We start from the raw sequence: 25,082 nt of genomic DNA, 5'->3' as shown, positions 1-25,082 counted from the left end.
AGTTCACAGCGCACCAGGACCCCTAGAAGACAGACAGCATCTGTGTAGGGTGTGTGCCTTCCGGTTGAATTTCTCAAACAAATGAGGATTGTCCCCTCGGGACAGAGCCCAGTGAGGAGTCACCCCTCGGATGGAGTTCTTCTTCCAGGATTTTCTCCAACGGGGGAGGGAAGATTTGTCTCACTCTTTTCAGCCCCTCCTCCACCCCATTCCCGCATACAAAGCGCTAAGGGGAAATTGAGTGTTTACGTTTGCATGGCAAATCAGCTGGCAAGGACCAAGGATTTCCAGAAGACAGAATCCAATCATTCTCACTCATCTTCTTGTAGTATTCCTCTTAGGTTACAAAAAAACACTTCCCATGCCTTGAAATTCGCCGCTGTTAGGGTCTGGAAAAGATCGGTTAAAGGATAACAAAACACAGGTCTACCTCACTTTACGGCGCTTCGCAGATACTGTGTTTTTTTCCCAATCAAATTCAGCAGGTCTGTTCCAACAGCATTTGCTCACTTCGTGTCTGTCACATTTGGGTAATTCTCTCAGTATTTCAAAACTTCTCATTATGATTGCGTTTGTTACGCTGATCTGTTATCAGTGATCCTTATGTGACTATTAAGACTCACTGAAGGCTCAGAGGACAGTTAGCGTTTTTTAGCCATAAAATATTTTAAAGGTATGGTAGATGCCTTGTCTTTCTAGACAGAATGCTACTGCACACTTAATAGACTAGAGTGTAGTGTAAGCACAACTTTTATATGCACTGGGAAAACAACAACATTCGTGTTCTCGCTTTACCGCGATTTTGGCTTCATTGCGTGGGCCGGACGGGAACCGCAGTGTCCCCAGATCTGCCGTCTTCTCCAAAGAGGTAGTTTGCTTTGACTTCGACAAAAGCGGGGGCCTGCAATCCCCCTCCTCGCAGTCTTCCCCCCACCCCACCAGAGTTCAGAGCCGGGCGTCCCGCGCGCCCTGCGATGGGTAGCGGTCCCCCCAGCGCCCTCCTTCCTCCCCTCTGCCCGCAGTGGAGAACCTGTACGCGGCCCTGCGGCACATCGACCGCGGCGAGATCGTGAACATGCTGGAGGGCTCGGGCAGGCAGGGCCGCAACCTGAAGCCCGACCGCCGGCCCACGGACCGGGACTACTCGTCGTCCCCCTCCCAGATGAATGGTGAGTGTCTCCTGGACGAAGGGGCCGAGCCGCCGCCTCCTGACCCTCCCTGGAACCTTCTCTCCCGGTGACCGGAGGTCAGTCTCTCTCTGGACGGGCGGTGGTGAACGCAGAGGTGGTGGGGGGCGCCCGGGGCCCGGGCAGGACGGGAGGAGCCGAGGCCCCGCTCAACGCCCCGCGTGCCGCACGCCCCCCAGCTCTGCGCATGCGCGCACCCATCGACCCAGTCGGTGGGGAGACGCAAGGGCGCTAGGTTCTGGCGCAGGTCCCATGGGGACCAGCCAGGGGGCGTCCTGAAGCCCTATTGCCGCCCCTTCTCTGAGACTAAGCGGGATCTTTTCTTCAGCCCGGTCTCTGCTTTTCTCTCCCTTTTTTCTCGCCCCATCTCTTTCCCCTGACTCGTTTTGATGTGGTTCGTTATGCCAAGAAGCCCCCATGTGACCGGGCCCCGGGGGGTCCTGACCTTTGCCCCCAGCACCCACCCCTGCGGCCTTTGAGGACACCTTCCTTTTAGCAGGGGAAGCGGCCAAGTGAGGAGCAGGGCCGGGACCCCCACTGCCCCTCCATCTCTGTCGCTGACCAGGGGTGCAGAAGCAGGGCGGAGGCCCTACCCTGCAGTGGGAGCCGGGAGGCTGGCTTCTATCCCCTTTCCGCCTGACTCCACTGCTGAGTCATCAGCCTCTTCTCTAAAATCAGCAAGTTGGATTAGAGACCTGAGGCTCCTCACAGGCCTTGAAAAGCAATATGGTTCTGTGAACCGGCTTCCATGAGGCCGGCACATGCCCCATCCCGCAGCTGCGTCGCTGTCCTCCCCCAGCTCCTAGGTCACCAGCCTTCCCGGCCTTGCGCACGTGCGCGCGCTGTGTGGGCCCCTGTGGCGGGGGTCTTGTGAGTGGAAGGTGGGGACAGGGGCCCTGTCCGGGGGGATGCTGTGCCCCTGACACTGGTGACTCTCCCACATCCTGTGTCTCCTGAAACATGCCATCCAGGGCCCCTGGGCACAGGGCTCATCTGTTGACTGCGTGCTGTGGCCTTTCTCTTCTGCCTCTGACCTCACCTGGCCTGCAAGTCCGCTCTCTCCCCCACTGCCTGTCTCCACTGTCTCACCTGGGCCAGGTGTTCAGGGGCCCTCAGCCTCCACTGATGCATGTCACCAAGGGCCCCCGCCCTGATGCTGGGGCGCCCTCGCTGCCTGCTGGGACCTGTGTGCCCTCAGGGCTGTTCCCACGGAGGAGGCTTGCCCCTCAGACCCAGCGTTGAGGGCTCCCAGGCTGGCCCTCTCCCCGCTCTTGGGGGACTAGGCGGACACAGCAGGGACTGCTAAGTGACCAACTCCCTTTCACTAGGAGCGAGGGAAGGGGGCTGATTGCTGCAAACTGGGAGAAGTCAAGTGACAGAACACTTCTCCCTTTTTTACGTGATAACCGGTGACTTGGTTGGGTTTCTTAACATCCCCAGAGCTGTTTCAATCAAGTCAACTCAAGTTTTGGGGGTTTTGTCCCCCAGTTCTACGGACACCAGGCCCATAAAATTACATGAGTATAAACAAGGCAGTTACAACAATCAAAAATCTGTCAAGAGGATAGAGCCCATGTCAAGTGTTCTTATCACAATAAAAAAACTGTTCAAAAGGGCAGTTACGGACCCAGGCGTTTATGAATGTCTCCGCTGGCCTCAGGATTCCAGTTGGGCCTGGAGACTCTCATCTAACGCCTGAGCAGAGTCCGACCCCCCATGGGCCTGGGTCCTGTGCTCCGTGACTGTGGAAAGGCTGTGCAGTTGGTCAGCTCACTTGGCAAATATTTTCTGAACACCTGCCACATGCCAGGGGCTGTTCTAAGCGGGGCAGATAAGTCAGTTCTCAAACAGACAAAAAGAAAGAAAGAAAGAAAGAAAAGTCCCAAACTCTGCCTTCATGGAGCTTACCTTTTGTGTAGAGAGGCAAACAAAAATATAATATGTTAAGTGAATTGTATAATGCACTAGCAAGTAGATGCTGGGAAAAAACAGACTCAAGCAAGGGGGATCAGAGTGCTGGGCTTGAGGAAGTAAATAGTGGGGTGGGAGTGGGTAGCATCTGAACAAAGGCTGGAGGGAGAGGAGGGAGAGAGCACCATACAAGCGTCCCGGGCAGTGGCCCTGAGCGGGCGTGCCTGGTGCATCCGCAGAACAGTGAGGGGCCAGAGGGGAGGAAGAAAGGGCAGGGGCAGCAGGAGGGCGGCTCTTCCAGGCCTTCCTGAGGACACTGGTTTTGCTGGGAGAGTGATGGAGAGCCGCTGGAGGTTTGGAGCAGAGGGGTCACAAGGTCTAACAAGTTTACAAGGGATCCTCCCCTGCTTTGGTTGCAGACGTCACACTCTGAATGCTTCTGTGCTTCCTGGCTGCTCTGTCGCCTGTCAGCCCTTCTGAACCCCCTCGTCCAGCAGGTGTCCCGGCAAACGCAGGCCGTGTGCCCTGTGTGCACGCTCCCCCAGGCCGGAGCAGACGCTCAGAAGCAGACGCCCGCTTGGTCCATCCTGCCTTTCTGGGCACCAGAGCTGGCTTCTGTGTATTTTTCCTGCCTTCTTTGCAGTCCCAGGAAGACCATCCCACATGTGGGTGCCCTTCTGGCCCGGAGAGAAGGAGCAGGAGGGATCAGAGGTGGAAGGACAGGGGGACAGCAGCCTCCTGCGCTTCCTCTGGCTTTCTGTCCTGGGCCGGCCCAGGCCTCTGCGCCGATGGCCACGGCGGCACCTTGCCTCCTGTGTGCTTTACCTCGTTCTCTGCTCGTCTCAGCCTCCCTGTGGGCACTCGAGGCAGTGACTGGTTGCTCTGTGGTGTCAGGAAGATAGGAACCTGAGGTCTCTTGTCCTTCCTTCCTGGCTCTTCTTGCTGTGTTTGCCTGGACTGGCCAGAGCAGAAGGGGCTTTAAGTCAAAAAGCAAGTTTGCTTCTCTTGCACAGGAGGGAACTACCCCAGGCCCTTGGAATAAACATGAAAAACAATTGCCCGTGGAGCGAAAAAAAAGCATGTTCCTAAAAATAAAACAGATTTCTCATGTAAAAGGAAAAAATGGACATCTCACATCCTGTTTGGTCAACTCCATTTGGTGTGATGAGTTGGACACAATGTCTACTTAGAAATACAGTATGTCTCATTTCTACGGACTCTTAGTGAACACAGCTAGTGAAGTGCGGCTCCTGCCTGAGTTAGGGTTGTCTGTCCACCCTTGTCTGGTTTGCTGCTGACATCAAACTAGTGGGGGCAGCGTTAGGCCTAGGTTAACGGAGACCCAGTGTGACAGCCCAGATGAGGGGAGGCTGGGGGGCGGGCCACTGCTGGACGGCTCTGCTCCAAAGCTGTGTGTTTGGTTGCCTGTTACCTGATTTCCCCAAAAGGCAGCCCCAGAGAGGAGAGCTCTAGACTGAGGGATGGGCTGGTGGCCCAGGTATGGCAGGGCCACGTGAGACTGCCAGAGAGACAGGCACTTCTGGAGCTCAACCCAGGGGACTCAGCAAACCTTCCTGTGCTGTGGTCCACCCCAGACCGTGTGAGACGGCCCTCGCTGAGCATGGCCCCTATGAGCAGTAATCCCCACTCCACTGAGTATGGACACCTACAGCCCCAGATCCACGCTTCGGGGGTGAGAGTGGGGTCAGCGGGGTCTTCTGGAGACTGAGAGGGAGCAGGGGGCGTAGCCCCTAAACACTGCGACCAGGGGAGGGCCTCCAGGACAAAACACAAGGCAGAAAGAAGTCCTGGGGGAGGGTTGCACAAGTTCCCTTCATGGACACATTTTTGCTTGGGTGAAATTCCATTCACATGAACCCCAGGAAGTTTCAAGGTGGAAAAGTCACCAAGAATGAGCCTCGGGTGTTCTGTGACCAGCAGAGTTACCCTCTCCCAGCCTTTATGAAGTCTTACTGAGATTCCCAGGAGTGAACATGTTTATCCGGCCGTATCTGAGGGACTGTCTGTGATGCATCCACTTCTGGCCAAGATGAGGCAACAGGGACTGAATATACGCTCCTGCTTGAAAGCAAAAAATGGACAAATTATATGAAACAACGGTTTTCGAGACATTGGACATCAGGCAGCAAAGGACAGTGATCTATGAGACATGGAAAATAAATGAGGTGAACCCTACAGTTGCCTAGATCACTGCCTCGAAAGAGTTTCTAAGTCATGGCAGAAGGAAGAGAAATCCAAGAAGACTCCCTGGTTCAGGAGAAGTCGCTGGGAGTCCAAGGAGACCAGGGCAGCTAGAGTTCCCTAGAGAGACAGCTGCACACAGAGAGAGCTCTGGAGACCTCCAGAAGGTTCCCCGCAAGTTTTGGTTGAATATTCATCATCTGTTCCCAATAGGCAGACTGATCGTTCACAGACACTGCATAGGGAGCACAGAATGGTCCTGTCTCGGAAATGGAGAGTGATTAGCCCTAGGTTGGTCAATGCTCCTACCTAATAAACCTTGAAAGCAAAACTCAAAAGGATCAAACTGTTTCCAAGGAACTCAACTACATAACAGAGCAAAGTTCAAGAATTGTTATAGGGATACAAAAATACCCAGCACCCAACTAGATAAAAGTCACAACATCCAATTAAAGATTACCAGACATACATACAAAGAGGCAGGGAAACACAACCCATAATAAGGAGAAAAGTCAATCAACTGAAACTGACGCAGATATTAGAATTAGCAGACAAGAATGGTAAAGCAGTTAATAACTATTTCAGATGTTTAAAAAGTGAAGTAGAGACTTGGAAGATTTTTTTTTTTTGACTGTGTTGGGTCTTCATTGCTGCGCATGGGCTTTCTCTAGTTGCAGCGAGCGGGGGCTACTCTTTGTTGCGGTGCGCAGGCTTCTCATTGTGGTGGCTTCTCTTGTTGTGGAGCACGGGGTCTAGGCTCGCGGGCTTCAGTAGTTGTGACACATGGGCTCAGTAGTTGTGGCTCACGGGCTCTAGAGCGCAGGCTCTGTAGTTGTGGCGCATGGGCTTAGTTGCTCCGTGGCATGTGGGATCTTCCCAGACCAGGGCTCGAACCCGTGTCCCCTGCATTGGCAGGCGGATTCTTAACCACTGTGCCACCAGGGAAGCCCTGGAAGATATTTTTTAAAGACCCAAACCAATCTCCTAGAGATGAAACTATAAGGTATAGGATGAATGAAGTACACTGAATGGGATTAGACATTACAGAAGAAGGGAACTTGGCAACATAGCAATAGAAACTCCAAAATGAAACACAGGAAGAAAAAAAAAAAGCATCAGTGAGCTGTGGGGAAATCAAGTGACCTAATATTTGTGAAATTAGAGTTTCCAGCAGAGAAGGGGGCTGAAAATGTATTTGAAGAATTAATGGCCCAGAATTTTACAATTTGACAAAAACCGTAAATACACATATCCAAGAAGTTCAGTTAACTGCATGAAACATGGAAGCTACTATGCCAAGGCACATTTTAAACAAATTGGTCAGAACCTGTGACAGAGAAAGGTTAAAAGTAGCCAGAGGAAAAAAGCAAGACCTGTTATATACAAGGGGATAAAGATAAGGATTACATAAGATTTCTCATAGGAACAATGGATGTAAGACAGTGGAACAATATCTTTAAAGTAGAACACATCTTGAAAGAAACACATCTCTAAAGTAATGTAGACTTCTATATCCAGCAAAAATAACTTCCAAAAACGAAGGCAAATACAGACTTTTCCATACGCACAAAACCTGAAAATTCATCACCAGGAGGTGACTGCTACAAGAAAAGTTTAAAAACAAAATCCTTGAGGCCGAAGAGAAACGACAGCAACAGAAATACAGCTCTACGCGAAGGAATGAACTGCCAAAATGCTAACCATAAGAACAAATACATAATTTTCTTGTTATTTAAATCTCTTTAAAAGATAACTGTTTAAACAAAAATAACAATATAATGTTGGGTTTCTAGCATGTGTAAAAGTAAAATATATTACAACAATGGTACAAAAGTCAAAAAATTTGAGAGAGAAATATGGAAGTATATTATTGTAAGGTTCTTATACTATATGCCAAGCGTTATATGACATCACTTAAAAGTAGACTGTGATAGTTTAAGGATGTATACTAAAAGTCCTAAAGTCCTAAAGTAACTACTAAAATCATCAAAGAATTATAGCTAATAAGCAATCAAAATAGATAAAGTGGAAAATTTCAATTAATCCAAAAGAGGAAAAAGAGAACAGATGGGACGAAAGTAGAAATTAGCAAATGAGAGGTTTAAACCTAACCATATTAATAATCTCATTAAATGTAAATGACCTAAGTAACCCACATTAAAAGGCAGAGATAGGGACTTCCCTGGTGGCACAGTGGTTAAGAATCCTCCTGCCAATGCAGGGGACACGGGTTCGATCTGTGGTCTGGGAAGATCCCACATGCCATGGAGCAACTGAGCCCATGAACCACAACTACTGAGCCCACGTGCCACAACTACTGAAGCCCGTGCACCTAGAGCCCACGCTCCGCAGCAAGAGAAGCCACCGCGATGAGAAGCCCGTGCAAAGCAACGAAGAGTAGCCCCCACTCACTGCAACTAGAGAAAGCCTGAGCACAGCAACGAAGACTCAAATGCAGCCAAAATTAATTAATTAATTAATTAAAGAAAAAAAGGCAGAGATAGACTGGATATAAAGGTAAATTTCAAATATATACTGCCTATAAGTAATGCCTTTCAAATATAAAAACACAAATTCCTTAAAAGTAAAAAGATGAGTAAATATAAACTGTGCTAACACTAATCAAAAGAAAACTGAAGTGGCTATATTAATATCAGACAAGTAGATTTCAGAACAAATAATATTACCAGGGATAAAGACAATAATTTCATAATAAAAAGTAGTTCATCTAGAGGGCATCACAATCTTTAAATGTTTATGTACCAGTAATATAGCTATAAATACATGAAACAAAAACAGAAAAGCACAATGAGAAATAGACAAGACCACAGCTACAGTGGGAGATTTCAACACTCCATCTTGATAATTGATAGAGCAAGTGGAAAAATGAGGAACCATATAGAAGATTGGACAACACTGTCCTTCGTCTTGACCTAACTGACATTAGGAATTGGAAAATGTAGAACATTCCACCCAATAACAACAGAATACACATTCTTTTCAATTGCCCCTAGAACAAACCAGTATAGACCGTGTTATAGACTATAAAGTAAGTCTCAATAAATATAAAAGAATTCAAGTCATTCAAAGTATGTTCTCTGACCACAGTGAAATTAAATTACAAGTCAATAACTGAAAGCTACATGAGAAATCTCAAACATATGGAAACTAAATCATACACTTCTAAATAACCCATGGGTCAAAGAAGAGAGCAAAAGGGAAATTAGTACTTTGAATCAAGATATCAAAATGTATGGTATGCCAGTAAAGCAGTATTAGGGAGAAATTCATAGCACTAAATGTCCACATTAAAAAAGAGAAAAGTTCTCAAGTCAGTGACCTCCGCTTTATAATATCTTAAGATATTTGAAAAAGAAGAGCAAATTAAACCCAAAGTAAACAGAAGGGAGATAATAAAGATCAGAGCGGAAATCAATGAAGTTGAAAACAGAAAACACTAGGGAAAATCCATAAAACCAAAGGCTGGTTCTTTGAAATGATCAATAAATTGATAAGCATCCAGCCAGACTGAGAGAGGCAACATCACTAAAGACTGAAGAAAACTATAATTCGAAGAGATACATGCACCCCAATGTTCACTGCAGCACTATTCACAATAGCCAGGACATGGAAGCAACCTAAGTGTCCATCGACAGACGAATGGATAAGGAAGATGTGGTACATATATACAATGGAATATTACTCAGCCATAAAAAATGAAATAATGCCATTTGTAGCAACATGGATGGACCTAGAGATTATCATACAAAGTGAAGTGAGTCAGAAAGAGAAAGACAGTCCTTTCTGTCCTCTGCATTGGCTGAAAGACAGCCAATGCAGAGGACACGCGTTCGAGCCCTGGTCCGGGAAGATCCCACACGCCGTGGAGCAACGAAGCCCATGCACCACAACTACTGAGCCTGTGCTCTAGAGCCCGTGAGCCACAACTACTGAGCCTGCACGCCACAACTACTGAAGCCCACGCACCTAGAGCCCGTGCTCTGCAACAAGAGAAGCCACTGCAATGAGAAGCCTGCGCACGGCAACGGAGAGTAGCCCCCGCTCACCGCAACTAGAGAAAGCCCGCACACAGCAACGAAGACCCAATGCAGCCAATAAATAAATAAATAAATTTATTTAAAAAAAGAGAAAGACAAATACCATATGATACAACTTATATGTGGAATCTAATATGACACAAATGAACGTATCTATGAAACAGAAACAGATTCACAGACATAGAGAACAGACTTGTGGTTGCCAAGGGGGAGGGAGGGTGGGGGAAGGGTGGATGGGAGGCTGGGATTAGTAGATGCAAACTATTATGTATAGAATGGATAAACAACAAGGTCCTACTGTATAGCACAGGGAACTATATTCAATATCCTGTGATAAACCATGATAGAAAAAAACTATGAAAAAGAATGTATATTTATGTATAACTGAATCGCTTTGCTGTACAGTAGAAATTAACACAACATTGTAAATCAACTATACTTCAATAAAATAAATTTAAAAAAAAAACAATATTCCCACCAAGAAAACTCCAAGCCTAGAGGACTTAAGTGGTGAATGCTACCAGACATTTAAGGAAGAAATAACTCGTTAAGAAAATTGTAAAGGACATAATGCTTCCCAACTCATTCTATGAGGCCAGCATTACATTTTTGGTGAAAAAAAAGAAAGCCATTACAGGAAAACTACAGACCAATATCCTTCATGAACATTCATGCAAAAATCTCTAAACTAAATTTTAGCAAATCAAATCCAACACTATATAAAAGTGCATCATGACCAAGTGGGGTTTACCCAAGGAATGCAAAATGGTTGAATATTCTAAAATAAATCAGTATCTGGTTCTGCATGTAAGGAGCTTGGATGTCACCACTCCATGCTAACAACAAGTAAAAAGCTACACGGTTTGAAAAATCAGTAACTCTTCTAGGGTCTGTAAGAGAAGTGAGGACTTAGGGCAAATCGCTGTCCCCCAAATTGGAGAGTCTGCTAGCAGAGCCCTAAAAGGGCACCTACAAAAAACCTGAAGCTAGCATTACACTTAATGGTGAAAGACCGAGTGCTTTCCCTCTAAGTGCAGTAACAAGCCAATGATGTCTGCTCCCCTGGCTTCTGTTCAACCTTGTCCTAAAGGTGCTGCCGGTACAATAAGGCAAGTAAGAGAAATAAAGGGCAGCCAGATTGGAGAGGAAGAAGTAAACTGTCTTTGTTCACAGACAACATGATATATATAAAAATCCAATGGAATCTAAAAAATGAGTTTGGTAAGGTTGCAGGATACAATTTCAGTATATTAAAAAAATCAATTGAATTCTATATACTAGGAATGAACAAGTGGAAATTGAAATTGAAAAAAGAATACCCTTTAAGATAGCACTGAAAAAAATTGAAACACTTGGAGCTGAATCTGATAAAAGATGTGAAAGACACACATTGAAAACTACAAAACGTTGCCCAGAGGAATTTTAAAAGACCTAAATAAATGTAGAGATACACCGGTGTTCATGGGTCAGAAGACTCGATACTTTGTCAGTTCTCCCTGAAACAATCTATATATTTGATGCAACCCCAGTCAAAATCCCAGTAGGCTTCTCTGTGGAAAGTGACAAAGTGTTTCTAAAATTCATATGGAAAAGACCTAGAACATCCAAAACAGCTTTGAAAAAGAACAAAGTTGGAGGACTTACACTGACTTCAAAATTTATTACAAAGCTGCAGTGATCAATACGGTGTGGTATTGCCATAAAGACAGATAAGTCAATGGAACACGATAGAATCCAGAAACAATAAAACCACACATACAGGAAAAACTGCTCTTCAGCAAAGGTGCAAAGGCAACTCAGTGGATAATCTTTACAGTATGTGTGCTGGAACACTTGGATATTCATATGCAGAAATGAACTGGGATTCACACCTTACATCACATACAAAAATTACCACAAAATGGATCATAGATTAAATGTAAAACCTGTGACTATAAAAATTCTTGGTTAAACATAAGAGAAAACCCTAGAGATCTTGGATAAGGCAAATATTTCTTAGGTGCAACACCCGAAGTACAATCCATAAAAGAACAAATGGATAAGTTGGACTTCATCAAAATTTAGAACTTCCGCACTTTAAAATGCACCGTTTAAAAAAATGAAGAAGAAAAAGAAGCTACTGATTGGGAGAAAGTATTGGCTAATAATCATCTGATATAGGACTTGTATCCACAATACATAAAGAACTCTCAAAACTCAATAATAAGAAAACAACCCAAGTTTTAGAGTGAGCAAAAGACTTGAACTTAACCCAGAAGATAGACAAATAGCAAATAAGAACACAAAAAGATGCTCAGCGTCATTAGTCATCAGAGAAATACAAATTAAAACTATAAGTAGATATGCTACACATCTATAAGAAGAGCTAGAACAAAAAACGAAAAAAATGAAAAACATACCAAGTGTTGAGGATGTGGAGGAACTGGGAGCCCATGCGCTGCTCGTGGGGATGTAAATGGGACAATCACTTTGGAAAAACTTTGGTTGTTTCTTAAAAAGTTAAACATATACCTACAGTGTGATCTAGACATTCAGCAATAACAATGGATGAATTATCAATACATGCAACAACATGGATGAAATTAGGCTGAGTGAAAAAAAAAACAGACAAAAAAGATTCCACACTGTATAGTTCCATTTATATACAATTCTGGCAAATGCAGCTCCTGTATAGTGACAGAATGCAGATTAGTGGTTACCTGGGAGTCGGGTGGCAGAATGAAGGAGTACAAAGGATCCTGAGGAAACCTCTCAGGGATGATGAATGGCCCTTCTCTTCACGGTGGTGATGGTTTCATGGGTGTTTCCCTGTATCAGAAATGATCAGATTATCTACTTTAAATATGTGGATTTATTGTATGCCAACTATACCTCCTTGAAGCTATCTTTAAAATATATTAATGGCAAAATCTAGTGAAAGGACCACTCTCACTGTGTTCCTTAAGCAAGTTGCTCAATCTCTAGTTTCCTAATCTATAAAGTAGGAATAATGTTGTCGTGACAATTAAAAATAACATGTTGGATATATTTCATATGAAAGAGAGCTCAATTAGTAATGGTAATAATAGAATAATGCTTTCAAGAAGAAAAAAAATTATGTGATTCTTAAATGCTCTGCTCGCAGATATCTGGAGAGATTTCTGTAGAGGGTTGGAAGGCCATTTGCCCTGGTTTCCCAGTTAGGTCACAGTTTCACGTGCAGTGACTTGGTGTTACTGTCGTGGGAAGATCTGACCCACCCATTTCCCCCACCACCCTCCTCTCTTTGTCCCTCCTAGTTTGGCCAGAGCTGGAGGGGTCCCTTGGTCCCTGTCACTGCACAGCCCTACCCCCAGCCAGCCCCCCCGCCATGGTCTGTTTCTCGTTCTCCTAATTTTGGAATCTGGAACCACGTAGACTTGTAGAGATCAGTCAGGAGGAAAACTCTCCGGAAAGATTACAAGGCAGAATGAATGTCAAGCACGTGGCCTGGTTGCCGGCACCTTGAACACCTGTAATCGTTGGCAATTTCGGTTTCACTGCATATGGGCTAGGTCATCGGTTCTGGCTCCTGTGTCCCCCTCACATCTGAAAGCTCTGCAGTGGGACAGCATAGACAGGTTCCCTGTTCTTGGAGTTGACAGTCATGCGAACCAGGACAGGCTCAAAGATGGGGGAATCCAAGGTGAGCTGGAGTCGTTGGGAGAACGTTGTGAAAGAAAGAGGACAAAGAGAACCTGTCGTGTGTGTGTGTGTGTCTGTGTGTGTTTATAATCCCCAACCCTTTAGCATGTATGGTGCCTGGCGTGGAAGCAGACCTCATTTCATATTTTCTGGTTGAAGAAGTGAGTGAAGGAGGACAGCTGAGTTCTATCAGAAGCAGAGAAGCTGGAGGACAGGAGCTGAGGCTCAGTTGGGAGTGACGAGGGCCCGTCTGGCCAGGAGAGAGGTTAAGCCAGATGCAGGGGTGGGGAGCGGTGAGGGTTGAATGGCAGGATGAAGATTGCAGACACTGGGTTAGGGGCCTCTCGGGACGTGGCAGGAAGGTCCCTGGAGACCCTGCAGGGGCAGCCCCACCCATGCCCAGGGTCCCCTTCGGCTCTGCTGGATCTTCAGAGGTTGTGAGCACACACCTGCTCCCGGGTCCCCAGACAGGCTGGGCCAAGTGGAGAATCTTGCCTTCTAGGCCCCCCTCAGACTGGCACCTGCTCCGAAGGGGAGGCAGAGGCCCTCTTCCCCTGCTGCAGGGACCGCCCCCCTCCCCAAGCTGGAGGAGAGCAGAGGCCCCACCCAAGGGAACCCCGTCCAGGACACGCACACTGATCCCACACTTAAACCTGCTGCCCCCTCAGCATCCTGGTCTGCACACCAGACCCAACCGGGAGACTATCACCGACTCGTGTCCGAGCCCGTCCCCAGGGAACAGGCTTGGGAACAGGCTTTGCTGACCACAGGGCTGCACGGTAGGGGCCTGGGCCCGCCGGCTCCCTTCCCCTGGGTCACAGCTGACCTGGCGGGATCGGCAGGCAGAGTTCTGAGGAAACAGCATTGTGCCCGGGACCTCGTGCGCCCTGAGGACACGCCCTCGTGCCACTTTGGCTCATTCACAGTTCTGGGAACACATACACTGCTTGCGGCTAAGCGACTTCATCCCAAACCGAGCAGTTTCCCGTTTGACCGCTGCACCGAGGTCTGTGGATACTCGGTGTGCTCGCCAGCCCCGCCAGGGCTCGGTCAGCGACCCTGGCTCTGGGGCTGCCCCCTCCCTTGGAGGTGCATTCCTAACAGAGCCCCCAAGGGCTGTGCCCAAGGGACGCTGGTGCAAAGAGACAGCAGCCCTGCCTTCCGCGCGGCCACTGAGCAGTGGGGCTTTCACCTGATTGCGGACGGCTCGAGCCCCAGCCTCTGGATCAAGACGTCTTGATCCGCGCTCTGGACTGGAAGAGAAAGCATTCCAACCTCTTCTCTTTGCGTCCAGCAAAGGAGCCCCCTCCCCGCCCTCACCCCTGGCTGCCCCCTCTTCCTCAGACCCCAGAGCCTTGTTCTCTTGCCCGGGTGCCTGGGCAGAAGCCACAAGGCTTGGGGAGGCCCGCACCGCCGGAATGCGCATGCGCCTCAGTGGCCGTGCCTGTGCGCGCGTGACCGGCACGTGAGCGCGCGTGATGGAAGGTCACAGCTGGAGCATGTCGCCCTCTGTCTGCCCATCCAGGTTACTCCTCGCTGCAGGACGAGCTGCTGTCCCCCGCCTCCCTGCACTACGCGCTCCCCTCTCCGCTGCGCGCAGACCAGTACTGGAACGAGGTGGCCGTCCTAGACGCCATCCCCTTGGCGGGCACGGAGCATGACGCCATGCTGGAGATGTCTGACATGCAGGTGTGGTCCGCGGGCCTCACGCCCTCGTTGGTCACTGCTGAGGACTCCTCTCTGGAGTGCAGCAAGGCCGAGGACTCGGACGCCACCGGCCACGAGTGGAAGCTGGAGGGGGCGCTCTCCGAGGGACCCCAGGGCCCCATGCTGGGCTCTCTGGACCTCGTGGAGGACGACACAGTGGATTCAGATGCCGCAAATGGCCTTATCGATTTGCTTGACCAGGAGGAAGGTCAGAGGTCAGAAGAGAAGCTGCCAGGTCATGAGAGGCAGGAGGACTCGACAGGTGCAGGGCAGGGCTCAGGGAATGAAGTGTCTCTTGTTTCAGGCCAGCAGAGGGTACAAGCCCACATCACAGAATCCCACACCGTGAGTCGGGTGATGGACTCCAGCCAGGACAGGTAAGGGCTGGGCCGCCGTGCGGGATGCCTTTCACCGTCCTGGGCTTCTGGCAGCGAGTACGGAGGGAACTCGGGCGCCGCTGTCCCCCGATGCTGTGTTCTAAACACACTGGCGCAAATAAGTTCAGTAAGGCGCCAACTCGCCTCTGAAGCCGCCCAGCCCGCGCTCAGGCCTCTGTCTTGTGAGAGTGGAGCTGTGTCTGCAAAGGCCAGTCCCTCCCCCAGAACCACCCCCCACCCCACCCCCCTCGCCAGCCCCATCTTTTGGCCAGCAGGAGAGAGGCTGAGGGTGTTGGGAGAAGGGAGAGCATCCCTGGGAGAGAGATTGTAAGGCTGGGAGAAGCCACGTCCCTGAAGTACAGCTGAGCTGGGTGCTCTGGGCCCCCGTCGCTGTTGTGTGTTGATTGCTGAAATCAAACCGTATTTGGAAACCTAGAAGCACCAGGGCCCAGGGAAGCTATGTGTGCAGTCACACAGCCTGCGTGTGACAGAGCTGATAAGGCTGCCCTTTCTACTTACACCCTTTTGAAGGAGTGAGGCCAGCGGGCTTATCAGGGGCAGGACAGAGCTTCAGCTGTTGAAGATGGTTATTCTCCTGGGTAGCTCCTTACCATCCTTCCTGCGACGAGAAGGCCTGTGATGACAGGTCCAGCAGCAGGATGCCCGTTGGCAGTGCAGGCAGATGGCCTGATGCCCCTCTGAGACACAGAGTCCCCAGGCCACGTGCATGCAGTGGACATCCGCCACACTCCAGCACTGGGCTGAGAGCAGAGTGGGGCTTGGAGCGAGAGAGACAGACAGTGACAGGTATCGCCTTGGCCTCCGGGGCTGGCACAGGAAGGGAGGGGCAAAGGCCCTTTCCTCTGTGTCGCTTTGCTGCCTGAATTTTCCTAAAGCAAGGAGATAGTTCCTGTGCTCCCAGAAGGCTGTGGCCACCCAGGGAGCTCAGATCCAGCCAGGCCGTGGGAAATCTATTCTCCTTTCCTCTTCCCACCCGCATCCTCCTCCCAGAAGCCCGGGCAGACGGCCCTTCCCCAGGCTCCACTCGGTGTGGCCCGCATCCCCCAGCAGGAGGGAAAACGAAGTTGCTTAGGAGACAAGACAGCAAGGATTCATTTAGTGTCCCAAACGAATCCTTCGACGCTTCGGGAAAATCGGGCACACTGAGCCGTGAGGATTCAAGTGAAATCCCACCTTCCAACCGCTGGCGATGGCCGTTCACTCAACAAGCACTGATTGGATGTTCCCGTGTGCCGCCCACTGCACCACTGTGACAGCAGGGTCCCTAGACAGGGACCAGAGGCCTGGGGGCCGGGCCTCAGAACGTTACAGGATGGCTCTGTGACCTGGGTCAGCTCTCCCATGGGGACAGATGAATTTCATTCACTCACTCAACAGTGTGTATTGAATGCCTACTGTGCGCCAGGCCCCTGTGTGAAGTGCCTCGGAGCACGGCTGTGGCATTGAGCAAAGCAGATAGTCTCTACATGCAAGACGTTTATGTTCTAGTGGGGAGACTGACGATATAAACAGATAAAGTAAATGGAATTAAAAGTAATTAAAAGAGAGATGCTAATTAATGCTAAGTGCTAAACAGAAGAATAAAGCAGGGAAGGGGGTGGTTGAAATCATGGACGGGGCGGGCAGGGACACCGGAGAGTGACTCGCGGGAAAGACATAAAGGAATTCAGGTGATGAACGACGTGAACGCCTGAGCGGAGCCAGCAGAAGGCCCAGCCAGGGCAGAGGCCTCGGAGCAGCGTGCGGCCCGCACAGTCGAGGGGCAGCGAGAAGGTGCCTGTGCCTAGAGCAGGGTGATCACGGGAGGTGAGGTCAGGGAAGTGATGGGGCCAGACATGTCAGGCCTCGGGGTCCTGGAGAGACTGGCATTTCCTGGGTGGGATGGAGAACCATTGGAGGGTTTTGAGCAGAGGAGCGAGGTGATCTGGCCACGGCCGGCCACAGCCAAGGGTAGAGGCAGGAAGATGAGCTGGAAGCAGGAGTCGATGGTGACGTGGACCGAGATGGTGGCTGTTTGGTGGCCAGGAGTGGTCGTGTTCAGGGTGTGTTTTTGAAAGTTGAACCAAAAGGGTTTCCTGGCAAATAAGATATAGAGTGTGAGAGAAAGAAGGACGTCCAAGACGACACGGGTGTCCTTGGCCTGACACCTGGAGGGACGAGGTTGCCATCTACTGCAGTGGGAGGATGGCTGGAACATGTCCGGGGAGAAGACCCTAAGTGTGAACTTGGCTGGGCTGCCCATGCGATGCCCATCAGAAACCCCAAGGACAGACGTCAAGGAGGCAGTTGGACACGCACACCTGCAGTTCAAGGAAGAGATGCTGGGGACCCACATCTGGGGTTAAGGCCATGGGTTGAATGAGCTTGCGGAGCACGTGGGTGTAGACAGAGAAGAACTGAGTCTGGGGCCTTCCAGGGTCAGAAGCCAGGGAAATTAGGAGGATCCCGCAAAGGATGCTGAGAAGGAACGGCCAGAGAGGGAGGGAAAAACAGGCACATGTGTCCCGGAGGCTGTGGAAGAGCCTGCGTCAAGGGGGAGGGGTGATCATTTTGCCAGCTGAGCCCAGGCGTGAGGACCGTGCGGTGGGAGTGACCTGAGGGGCTGGAGGGTGGTGGGTGGGATGACGGGTGTGGGGACCCCGATGACGGGACCGTGAGCCACGTGCCTCGGGAGCCCAGAGCGTGGAGCCATCCATTCACAGGGTGGGGCCCAGCGCCACCGGTGTCCGTGGGCCTCTCCACCAGGACAGCAAGGATGGCCCACGCGGGCCTCTGGACAGGGCAGTCGCTGTGCGACAGCTCATGCTCTCCCGACCTCCAGTGGGCGGGACAGGATCCGTCCTGGATGGGCCAGGGCTCTGGAGGGGGAGGGTCTCTGAGAGCGGAGACTGGGGGTGACTGGTGTCCTCGGTCTCTTCCTGGGCCCCAGACTGCAGGACTGGGATGCGGAAGGCTCCATCGTCTCCTATCTGCAAGAGGCCACACAAGGCTCCTGGGGGGAGGAGACCCTGCAAGGCCCACACTCGTTCCAGAGAACCGTCAGCAGGTCTTGGGAGCACGAAGAGGTCCTGGGCTCTGCACCGGAGCGCGCACACACGGAGCAGCCCGAGGCCGGCAGGGACCGGAGACCACAAGGCCCCAGCGAGTGGATGCAGGAGGCTGTCAGCACCTTCTCCCACCACGTACAGGTGAGAGCCCGCGGGGAGCCGCCACTGATGCTCCAGCCAGAGGGCCAGGCCTGGGGCAGCTGCTCACTTGCTCAGGCCCCTAGCCGGGCGTGTTTTCCAGCTTTAAAAATCGTGGCAGTGGCTTATCTTTTTCTCTTTCCACGTGTCTGCCTCCTTGATCCCTGAGAGGGAGGGGAGAGGCTCACCTTGATGAGACTTCCAGGCACCTCCCCTCCACTGCCCTCCAGATGCCCAGGGTCACAGGGTCAGAGGTTGGCTTTGCAGGGCCGTTGCCAAAGCCGTAGTTTTTTGTTTTTTGGGTTTTTTTTTGCGGTACGCGGGCCTCTCACCGCTGTGGCCTCTCCCGCTGCGGAGCACAGGCTCCGGACGCACAGGCTCAGCGGCCATGGCTCACGGGCCCAGCCGCTCCGCGGCATGTGGGATCTTCCCAGACCGGGGCACGAACCCGCATCCCCTGCATCGGCAGGCGGACTCTCAACCACTGCGCCACCAGGGAAGCCCCAAAGCCCTAGTTTTGTTTGCTTTCTTTTTCCGTCGTGGTTTAGGAAGAAGGGCTTAGCACCAGAGACCTGGAGGCCAGGCTAACTCGGGTCCCACCGTGTCTGTAGGGACGAGGACCAGCCACTGTCCCGCCCCGGGTGCCCTTGTGTAAACGAGGTAGAGAAAGGATTGTCGCCAGGGTTCACTGGGGACTCCTTGCCCGTGCGGGTGGGCTCCCTGGGTGGAACAGGCTGGGACCGAGGGCGCGATCCCGGCACAGGCTCCAGCTGCCTGCACCCTCCGCCCTCCTGGCCTCCCTTCAGTCCTCCCTACTTATTTATTTTATTTATTTGCTTTTATCTTCACTCCCCATTCCCATAGACATCATTTTAATGTGGTTTTGGAAACAGTTTTATTACGAAAGATTGCAAATAGATACCAAACCAGACAGAACAGTCTGTCACCTTTGCGCGCACGCAGTGCCCAGGCGCTGCCACTGCCTGCTGGCGGCCCTCTGGTTTCATCACCCCACCCTCACCCCCGAGGGGTCCCCCCACGTTATCTTGACGTTAATCCCAGACATCTTACGAACGTGTCTTTTTAATTCGTGCGTTTTTATAAAGTTCGCGTCGCTGCTCTGTGCACGTGTGGTTTTAACGCGTACGTAACAATGTGCTCCGCCCTCCCTGGCTTCTTCTCTTCGGTCAGCATCGGTTCCTCACCCTCCCTCCCCTCCACTGCCCTCTCCTCCCCTCCCCTCGCTCCTGTCCAAGCCCGAGCCTCGAAGGCACCTCTGAGGACCCCAGGACCAGGCGGGCTCCACGATGACCTGGGCTGCTGGCTGCCACGCGCTGCCAGGAATTAAACAGGGTGGTACTTAGAAGGCATCCCTGCCGAGTCCGCACCACCGACGGCTGGGCGGCTGCACCCATTTTTTAACCCCAGGTCACCCCGTGCGTTCTTGGCCGAGAGGCTGTTCCACGGGACCCTCTGCTGCCTCTCCCGGTAGTGAGCGCTTGTCCCATAGCACAGATGGCCCCGCTCCGGGTCTGTGCCCCCGACCCCCGCCCGGAGTCCCGGGGAAGGAGCGTCTCTGCGGTTGGCTTTGCTGAGGGGAGGCCTGGAGAGGAAGCAGGACCACCCCAGGGGACCGCGAGAGAAACCCTCTAGGTCATTTGGCCCAACTGCCTCATTTACAAATGGGGAAACTGAGGCCCAGGAGAGTCTGGGACCTCCTGACCCCCAGTCCCAGTGAGCCAGCACCTCCCTGCCTAAGGCGGATGGGAGGGTAGGTGAGCTGTTTCCTAATCACCTGCCAGGGCTCCAGGGATGATAACGAGCCCTGTTTACGGTGACGGTTTGCAGAGCACCTGTTTGCTAGGATTTCCAGTGAGTCCCAAAAAACACGGGGTCGGGGAGTGGGGTATAACTGGGGGCCTGAACCTGCAAGGCAGCCAGTCCCTCTCTGCGGCCCCGGCGGGCAGCATCTGACCTTGAACTCCTAGGCTGGGCTCAGACCCAGGGCTCTCGTGCCCCCTTGCACGTGTGGCTTCTGTGTCCCAGGTGCTCTCTTGTGGAGATGAGGCAGGATTGTGCTGGGGTCGGAGCTGGAAATCTGACCCTCATTTCCTTACTCTTTCACGTAGCAAGTTATCAATCTCTCTGTGCCTCTGTTTCCTTTGTGTGAGATGGGAAAATCAGAGACGCAATGGGGGGTGCTGCAGGCGTAACCGTTAGTGTGTGAAACGCACACAGAGCCCCTCCTGGGCAACGGGCTGCGTGGGGTGTTTGCTGTCACCACCCCTAGCGGTGGGCTCACAAACCGTGCGACCCCCCGGCACTCTCAGAACGGGAAGAGAGCTCCTGAACCCGCCCCTGTTTGACCGCCGGGGAAACCGAGGCCCAGAGAAGGCGCCCCGCTTCCCTGGGCCCCTCAGCGGGAAGCCGCAGGGTCAGTGTGCCGGGTCCAGTTCCTGGTTCTTTCTGCCACGCCGGCTGCAGGCCAGAGAGGAACGGCCTGATCCCAGGAGGGGAATTCCTTTCAGCCGCAGCTGCTGGGCTGCATTAGGGAGTCAGCTCTGCAAAGCTGAGTTTAATGCGCATGGTTCCTGCCCTGGTGTTGACAGCCCAGCCTGGGAAGAGCCTTTAAGGACAGGCCTTAAATAGACACACCAGTGACACGCTCGCATTTGGGGTTGCTGTGCCGTGTAAGCGGGGACCGAGGCCAGAGGGGCTGATGGAGTTGCACGGGCTCCCAGGCCCCTCCCTGGACGCCTGCACTCCCAGAGCTGGGCCTGAGCAAATCACTCACCAGGGGCTATTTTTGAAACAAACCCTGCACCCTCCAGGGTGTTAGCCGGCCCCATCCCATGAGCGAGCGGGGTGACATCATTCTGATCATGCCAGTAGCAGCCCAGGGACACACACAAGTAGCCACGTTCTGGAGACATCTTATTTTCCCAGGTCCGAACGGGACAGTTTTCCTGGGCAGAGCTGCCTCTAGCTGTCACGGGGCCACCGGCTCTCAGGGCTGGTGTCGCACACGGTGACTTTAACACGCGCCTCCAGCGCCCAGGACATGCACACCTGCCTGCTTCCTTCTAGCCCTGCCGGACAGCCCAGCAGCTGGCTTGGGAGCTAAAATTACTGGAGCCTGACGTCACCCGGGCCGAGGGCAGAGCTGGGCTCTCAGCAGGAGGGCACTCTGGCGGCAGTTCCACTAGGGGCCCTGCCGCCTCCCTCGCGTGGAGAAAATGGAGGGTGTCCCAGGGGGCCTCCAGAGTCCCAGAGGAGAATGAGAGGCTGGCCCCCCGCCTGGTGGCCCCCTGGCTGCGCAGGCCCCGGAGGGCCAGACTGGTGAGGAGGTGGCGATGTGGACCTTCATCACCCAGCTGCTGGTCACCCTGGTGCTGCTGGGCTTCTTTCTGGTCAGCTGCCAGAACGTGATGCACATCGTCCGGGGCTCCCTGTGCTTTGTGCTGAAGCACGTCCACCAGGAGCTGGACAAGGAGCTGGGGGAGAGCGAGGGCCTGAGCGACGACGAGGAGACCATCTCCACCAGGGTGGTCCGGCGCCGGGTCCTCCTGAAGGTAACCCAGGCGGGGGCAGCGCCGGGATGTGCGGGACGCTGGCGAGGACGCCTGCTGGAAGAGGCCGGGCGGGCCTTGGGTGGAACGTGCAGGGCCGCAGCTGGGCGGCACTCCCTGCCCGGCCCACCCCCCACTCCCCGGCGCGGCAGAGGAAGCTCGGCTCCGGGACTTAGGAAGCCGGCCCCCTCCTGCTTCTGTCCCCAGCCAGCCCAGTGAGGCAGCAAGTCACCCTCTGGGCAAAGGCGTCTGGGGCAGGGGGTTCTTTCCTGTCAAGTGCCGTTGGAGTAGAAATCGGGGGCCTCCCTCCGTCTCCGTAAATCCCGCATAATCGCCCCTGTTTTGCCCACCCCCGCTGCCGGGGCAGCGCTCCTGGGAGCCCAGGGCTCCCTCCTGTCCTGGGCCCAGGACCCCCCGGGGTGCCCCTCATGCAGAGCCTGGTTTGGCGGCCGAGTTGCAGTTTCCTGCCAGGATGGGGACTTGTGGGACTGTGGCTACTGCTGGCGCCACTTTATTTCTTCATCCTCTGTCCTTATTCCCAAATTCCCGCTTATCAATCTTGAGTTTTCTCCCTTTCTCTAATTCCAGGGGGATGAGCTTCAGAATATTCCAGGGGAGCAGGTGACAGAGGAGCATTTCACGGATGAGCAGGGCAACGTCGTCACCAAGAAGGTGGGTGCAGAGTCCCCCTGAGCTGGGCAGAGGCAGGCGGGCTAGAAGCTTACAAAGGTGGTGGACTCACCCCCAGCTTCTTGCTGCTGCCCTAGCAGAGGGGTAGGCACCTGCCACAGTCCAGATGTGACATTCCTTACAGCCACCTTGCCTGATTCAGCCTGAATTCAGCTCCTCCGACTGGGTTCCAGAATGACCGGGCCCCGTGGAACCCCCCAAACCTAGTCCTGTGATGCCTGTTCCTGAAAACAGCTGTATGACAGCAGTACGGGGGTCCCTGTGGGCCTCCTGAGATAAAAGGACGTGGGAATGCATGGGGTTGGCAGTAGGTTTACACCAGGAGACGTGATTCTGCCTAACGGGTGCTGGGCATGGTGCTAGGTGTGGGCAGAAGGCAGACCTGTGTTGCTCCGGGGCTCATGCTAGGTCAGAGCAGGACCCCGTCTTCCCTCCTGCACGGGGAGCTTCATGCTCGTGTGTGTTCTCACCTCCCACTGCTTGCACGCGGTAGGTGCAGAGCAGACTGTCGTTGGAATATCTGGATGCGTGAATAGGGAACAGGTGGATCCCAGGGACAGGAACGCCCTGCCCTTCGGGGGCTCCCAGTCCTAAGGGGAAGACGGAGGGCGTAAACTTCCAGCACACCAGGAGGCAGGATGGACCGCCCTGGGCTAGAGATAGAAGTCAGGGGGGGCGGTGGTGAGACCCCGATCATCCATGAGCCTCAGTAAGAACCCCCCGCAAATTCCAGCCCCTCTGAGGCTGCCCAGTGCGAATTCCCCACCCGATGGGGGCGAGAGGCCGTCCCCGATCTTGACCGCTCAGGGAAGGGCACCTGGGGACAAAGGCTGCTTCTAACCCCCCAGCTCATTCCGGGACCTGCTCTTTTCGAGCTCTGTCTGGCCGGCTTCCCCAGCCCCTTCTGCCCTCCCTCTCTTCTGCAGATCATTCGCAAAGTTGTTCTCCACGTCGATCCATCCGGAGCCGATGGCACCCAGGAGCCCGAGGAGGTGATTTCTGGGGGGCCCCTGGAGGACCCTAGTGAGATGGAGGCCGGTGTTGATTACTTTATGACTCACGCCAAGGTACTGCCTGAGCTGCAGCCTCCCAGGCCCTTGCTCTTCCGAGGGGCCGGCCCGTGACTCCTGCTGCCCTCTGCGCCAGCCCCCTTGGGGCTCACCTCTCACCTCTCTGCTCCCCCTCGAGCCTCCTGCCCCCGGTGGCACTGTTCCCACCACCTCCGTAGGGCGCCTGTGTTCTCTTGCCGTCTCTGTGTGTGATCTGTCCTGCCTTGTGTCTGCAATGCTGTCTCCAGGTGGAGCTGAGAGGGTACAGTAGCCTGCAGCCGGACCTGATAGAGGGCAGGAAGGGGGCTCAGATAGTGAAGCGGGCCAGCCTCAAAAGGGGGAAACAGTGATCTCGAGCCCCTCCCTGTGGAATGGCCTCTTTGGAGGTAATGCCGTCGTTCTCCGTCTTCTCTGCATGGCCTGGTCCCCCGCGACGCCCCGCTGAGAGGCTGCGGACTTGCGCACCCCTACCCCGCTCCTCCTGGAACTCCCTCCCCTCCCAGCCCCTCCCGCTGCCCAGCATGACACAGGAGGACCAGGCACCGCTGTGGGCTCCAAGCACAGACTCCCACCTGCTAACGGTGCCTCTGAGCTCCATTGCCTCCGAGAGAAAACAGCAGCACCTGCTGACCTGTTCCTCGGCAAGCGCAAAAATACAGATTTGAAAAAGTGCTTCCGTGAGTGCGAAGCACTCGGTACATCTCAGTAGGAATGTTGCCCTGGAAGCCCAGCAAGGGGGTCTGGAGGAGGAGGGGCGGGGCCCTGGAGGGTGCAGCGGGGTCTGCTAGGCTGTGCTGTTTCAGTGCACGTGGCCAGGAAGAGCTGGACAGGGAGAGGCCTGGAACCCAGCTGTGCCTTGAACCTTGAACCCAAGGCTCCCATCCTCCTTGGTATTTCCTGAAGCATGTTGCGCCCTTGCTTTCTAGGAAGAGGCAAAGTTAACAGGAGGCTGTGGGAGCACTGCCGGCTGGGGGGCGGGGGCGTGATGTGCAGTGAGGGAGGGAGGGAGGCCGAGAAGACGCGGCGAAGGCTCTCCAGCGGGCTGAGCAGTGCTGGGGGCTTCGGGGCCAGCTCGGACCTCCGTCCTCCCTGAGGGGTCCTGTACTGAGCTGCCCCGAGGCCCTTCGCTGTGCCCAGCTCGGGCCAGCTCAGTACCGGGCGCGTCGGGGTGGGAGTCGGCCGGAAGCAGGAAGCACGTGGCCCCAGCTCCCGCTGGCACCGGGTTATTGTCACCTACACCCCCAGGGCCCGGCTCTGGGCCCGCGGCCAGCAGCCTCCCCTTCCGCATTCGGCAAAAAGCAGGGCCGCCGCCTCCCGAGCCCCCAGAAGTGCTGACTCCGGGCTTCCCTCAGCACTTGGGCAAAAGAAAAAGGTCTGGCCTATCCAGTTATAGGATAAAATTAGACCTGACTTCTCAGCAGCTTAAGGAGGTCACATTGTTAACCCCCGCACTGCCAGGGGTC

General features: G+C 53.2%; 1 protein-coding gene across 4 annotated transcripts in view; it reads left to right on the top strand.

Annotated features, from left to right (window-relative positions):
- The window catches only part of ANK1 (ankyrin 1), a 98,513-nt gene that overhangs the window by 66,304 nt on the left and 7,127 nt on the right, over positions 1-25,082 (top strand). Inside the window, exons 37-41 of one of the 4 annotated variants that reach the window (XM_033848812.2) lie at positions 1,023-1,169; positions 14,547-15,105; positions 18,056-18,314; positions 22,469-22,552; positions 23,497-23,637. In XM_033848812.2, the coding sequence (XP_033704703.2) occupies positions 1,023-1,169; positions 14,547-15,105; positions 18,056-18,314; positions 22,469-22,552; positions 23,497-23,637 (1,190 nt within the window). Of the gene's footprint in view, positions 1-1,022; positions 1,170-14,546; positions 15,106-18,055; positions 18,315-21,377; positions 21,884-22,468; positions 22,553-23,496; positions 23,638-23,867; positions 24,006-25,082 lie in introns of those variants that run through there. The other 3 variants (XM_073798730.1, XM_073798731.1, XM_033848850.2) reach the window with 3 other exon arrangements.

This window comes from Tursiops truncatus, chromosome 21 (assembly GCF_011762595.2).
Source record: "Tursiops truncatus isolate mTurTru1 chromosome 21, mTurTru1.mat.Y, whole genome shotgun sequence".
Classification (NCBI taxonomy): Eukaryota; Metazoa; Chordata; class Mammalia; order Artiodactyla; family Delphinidae; genus Tursiops; species Tursiops truncatus.
The sequence above is the reverse complement of the archived record's forward strand: the minus strand, read 5'-3'. Positions and strand labels throughout refer to the sequence as shown.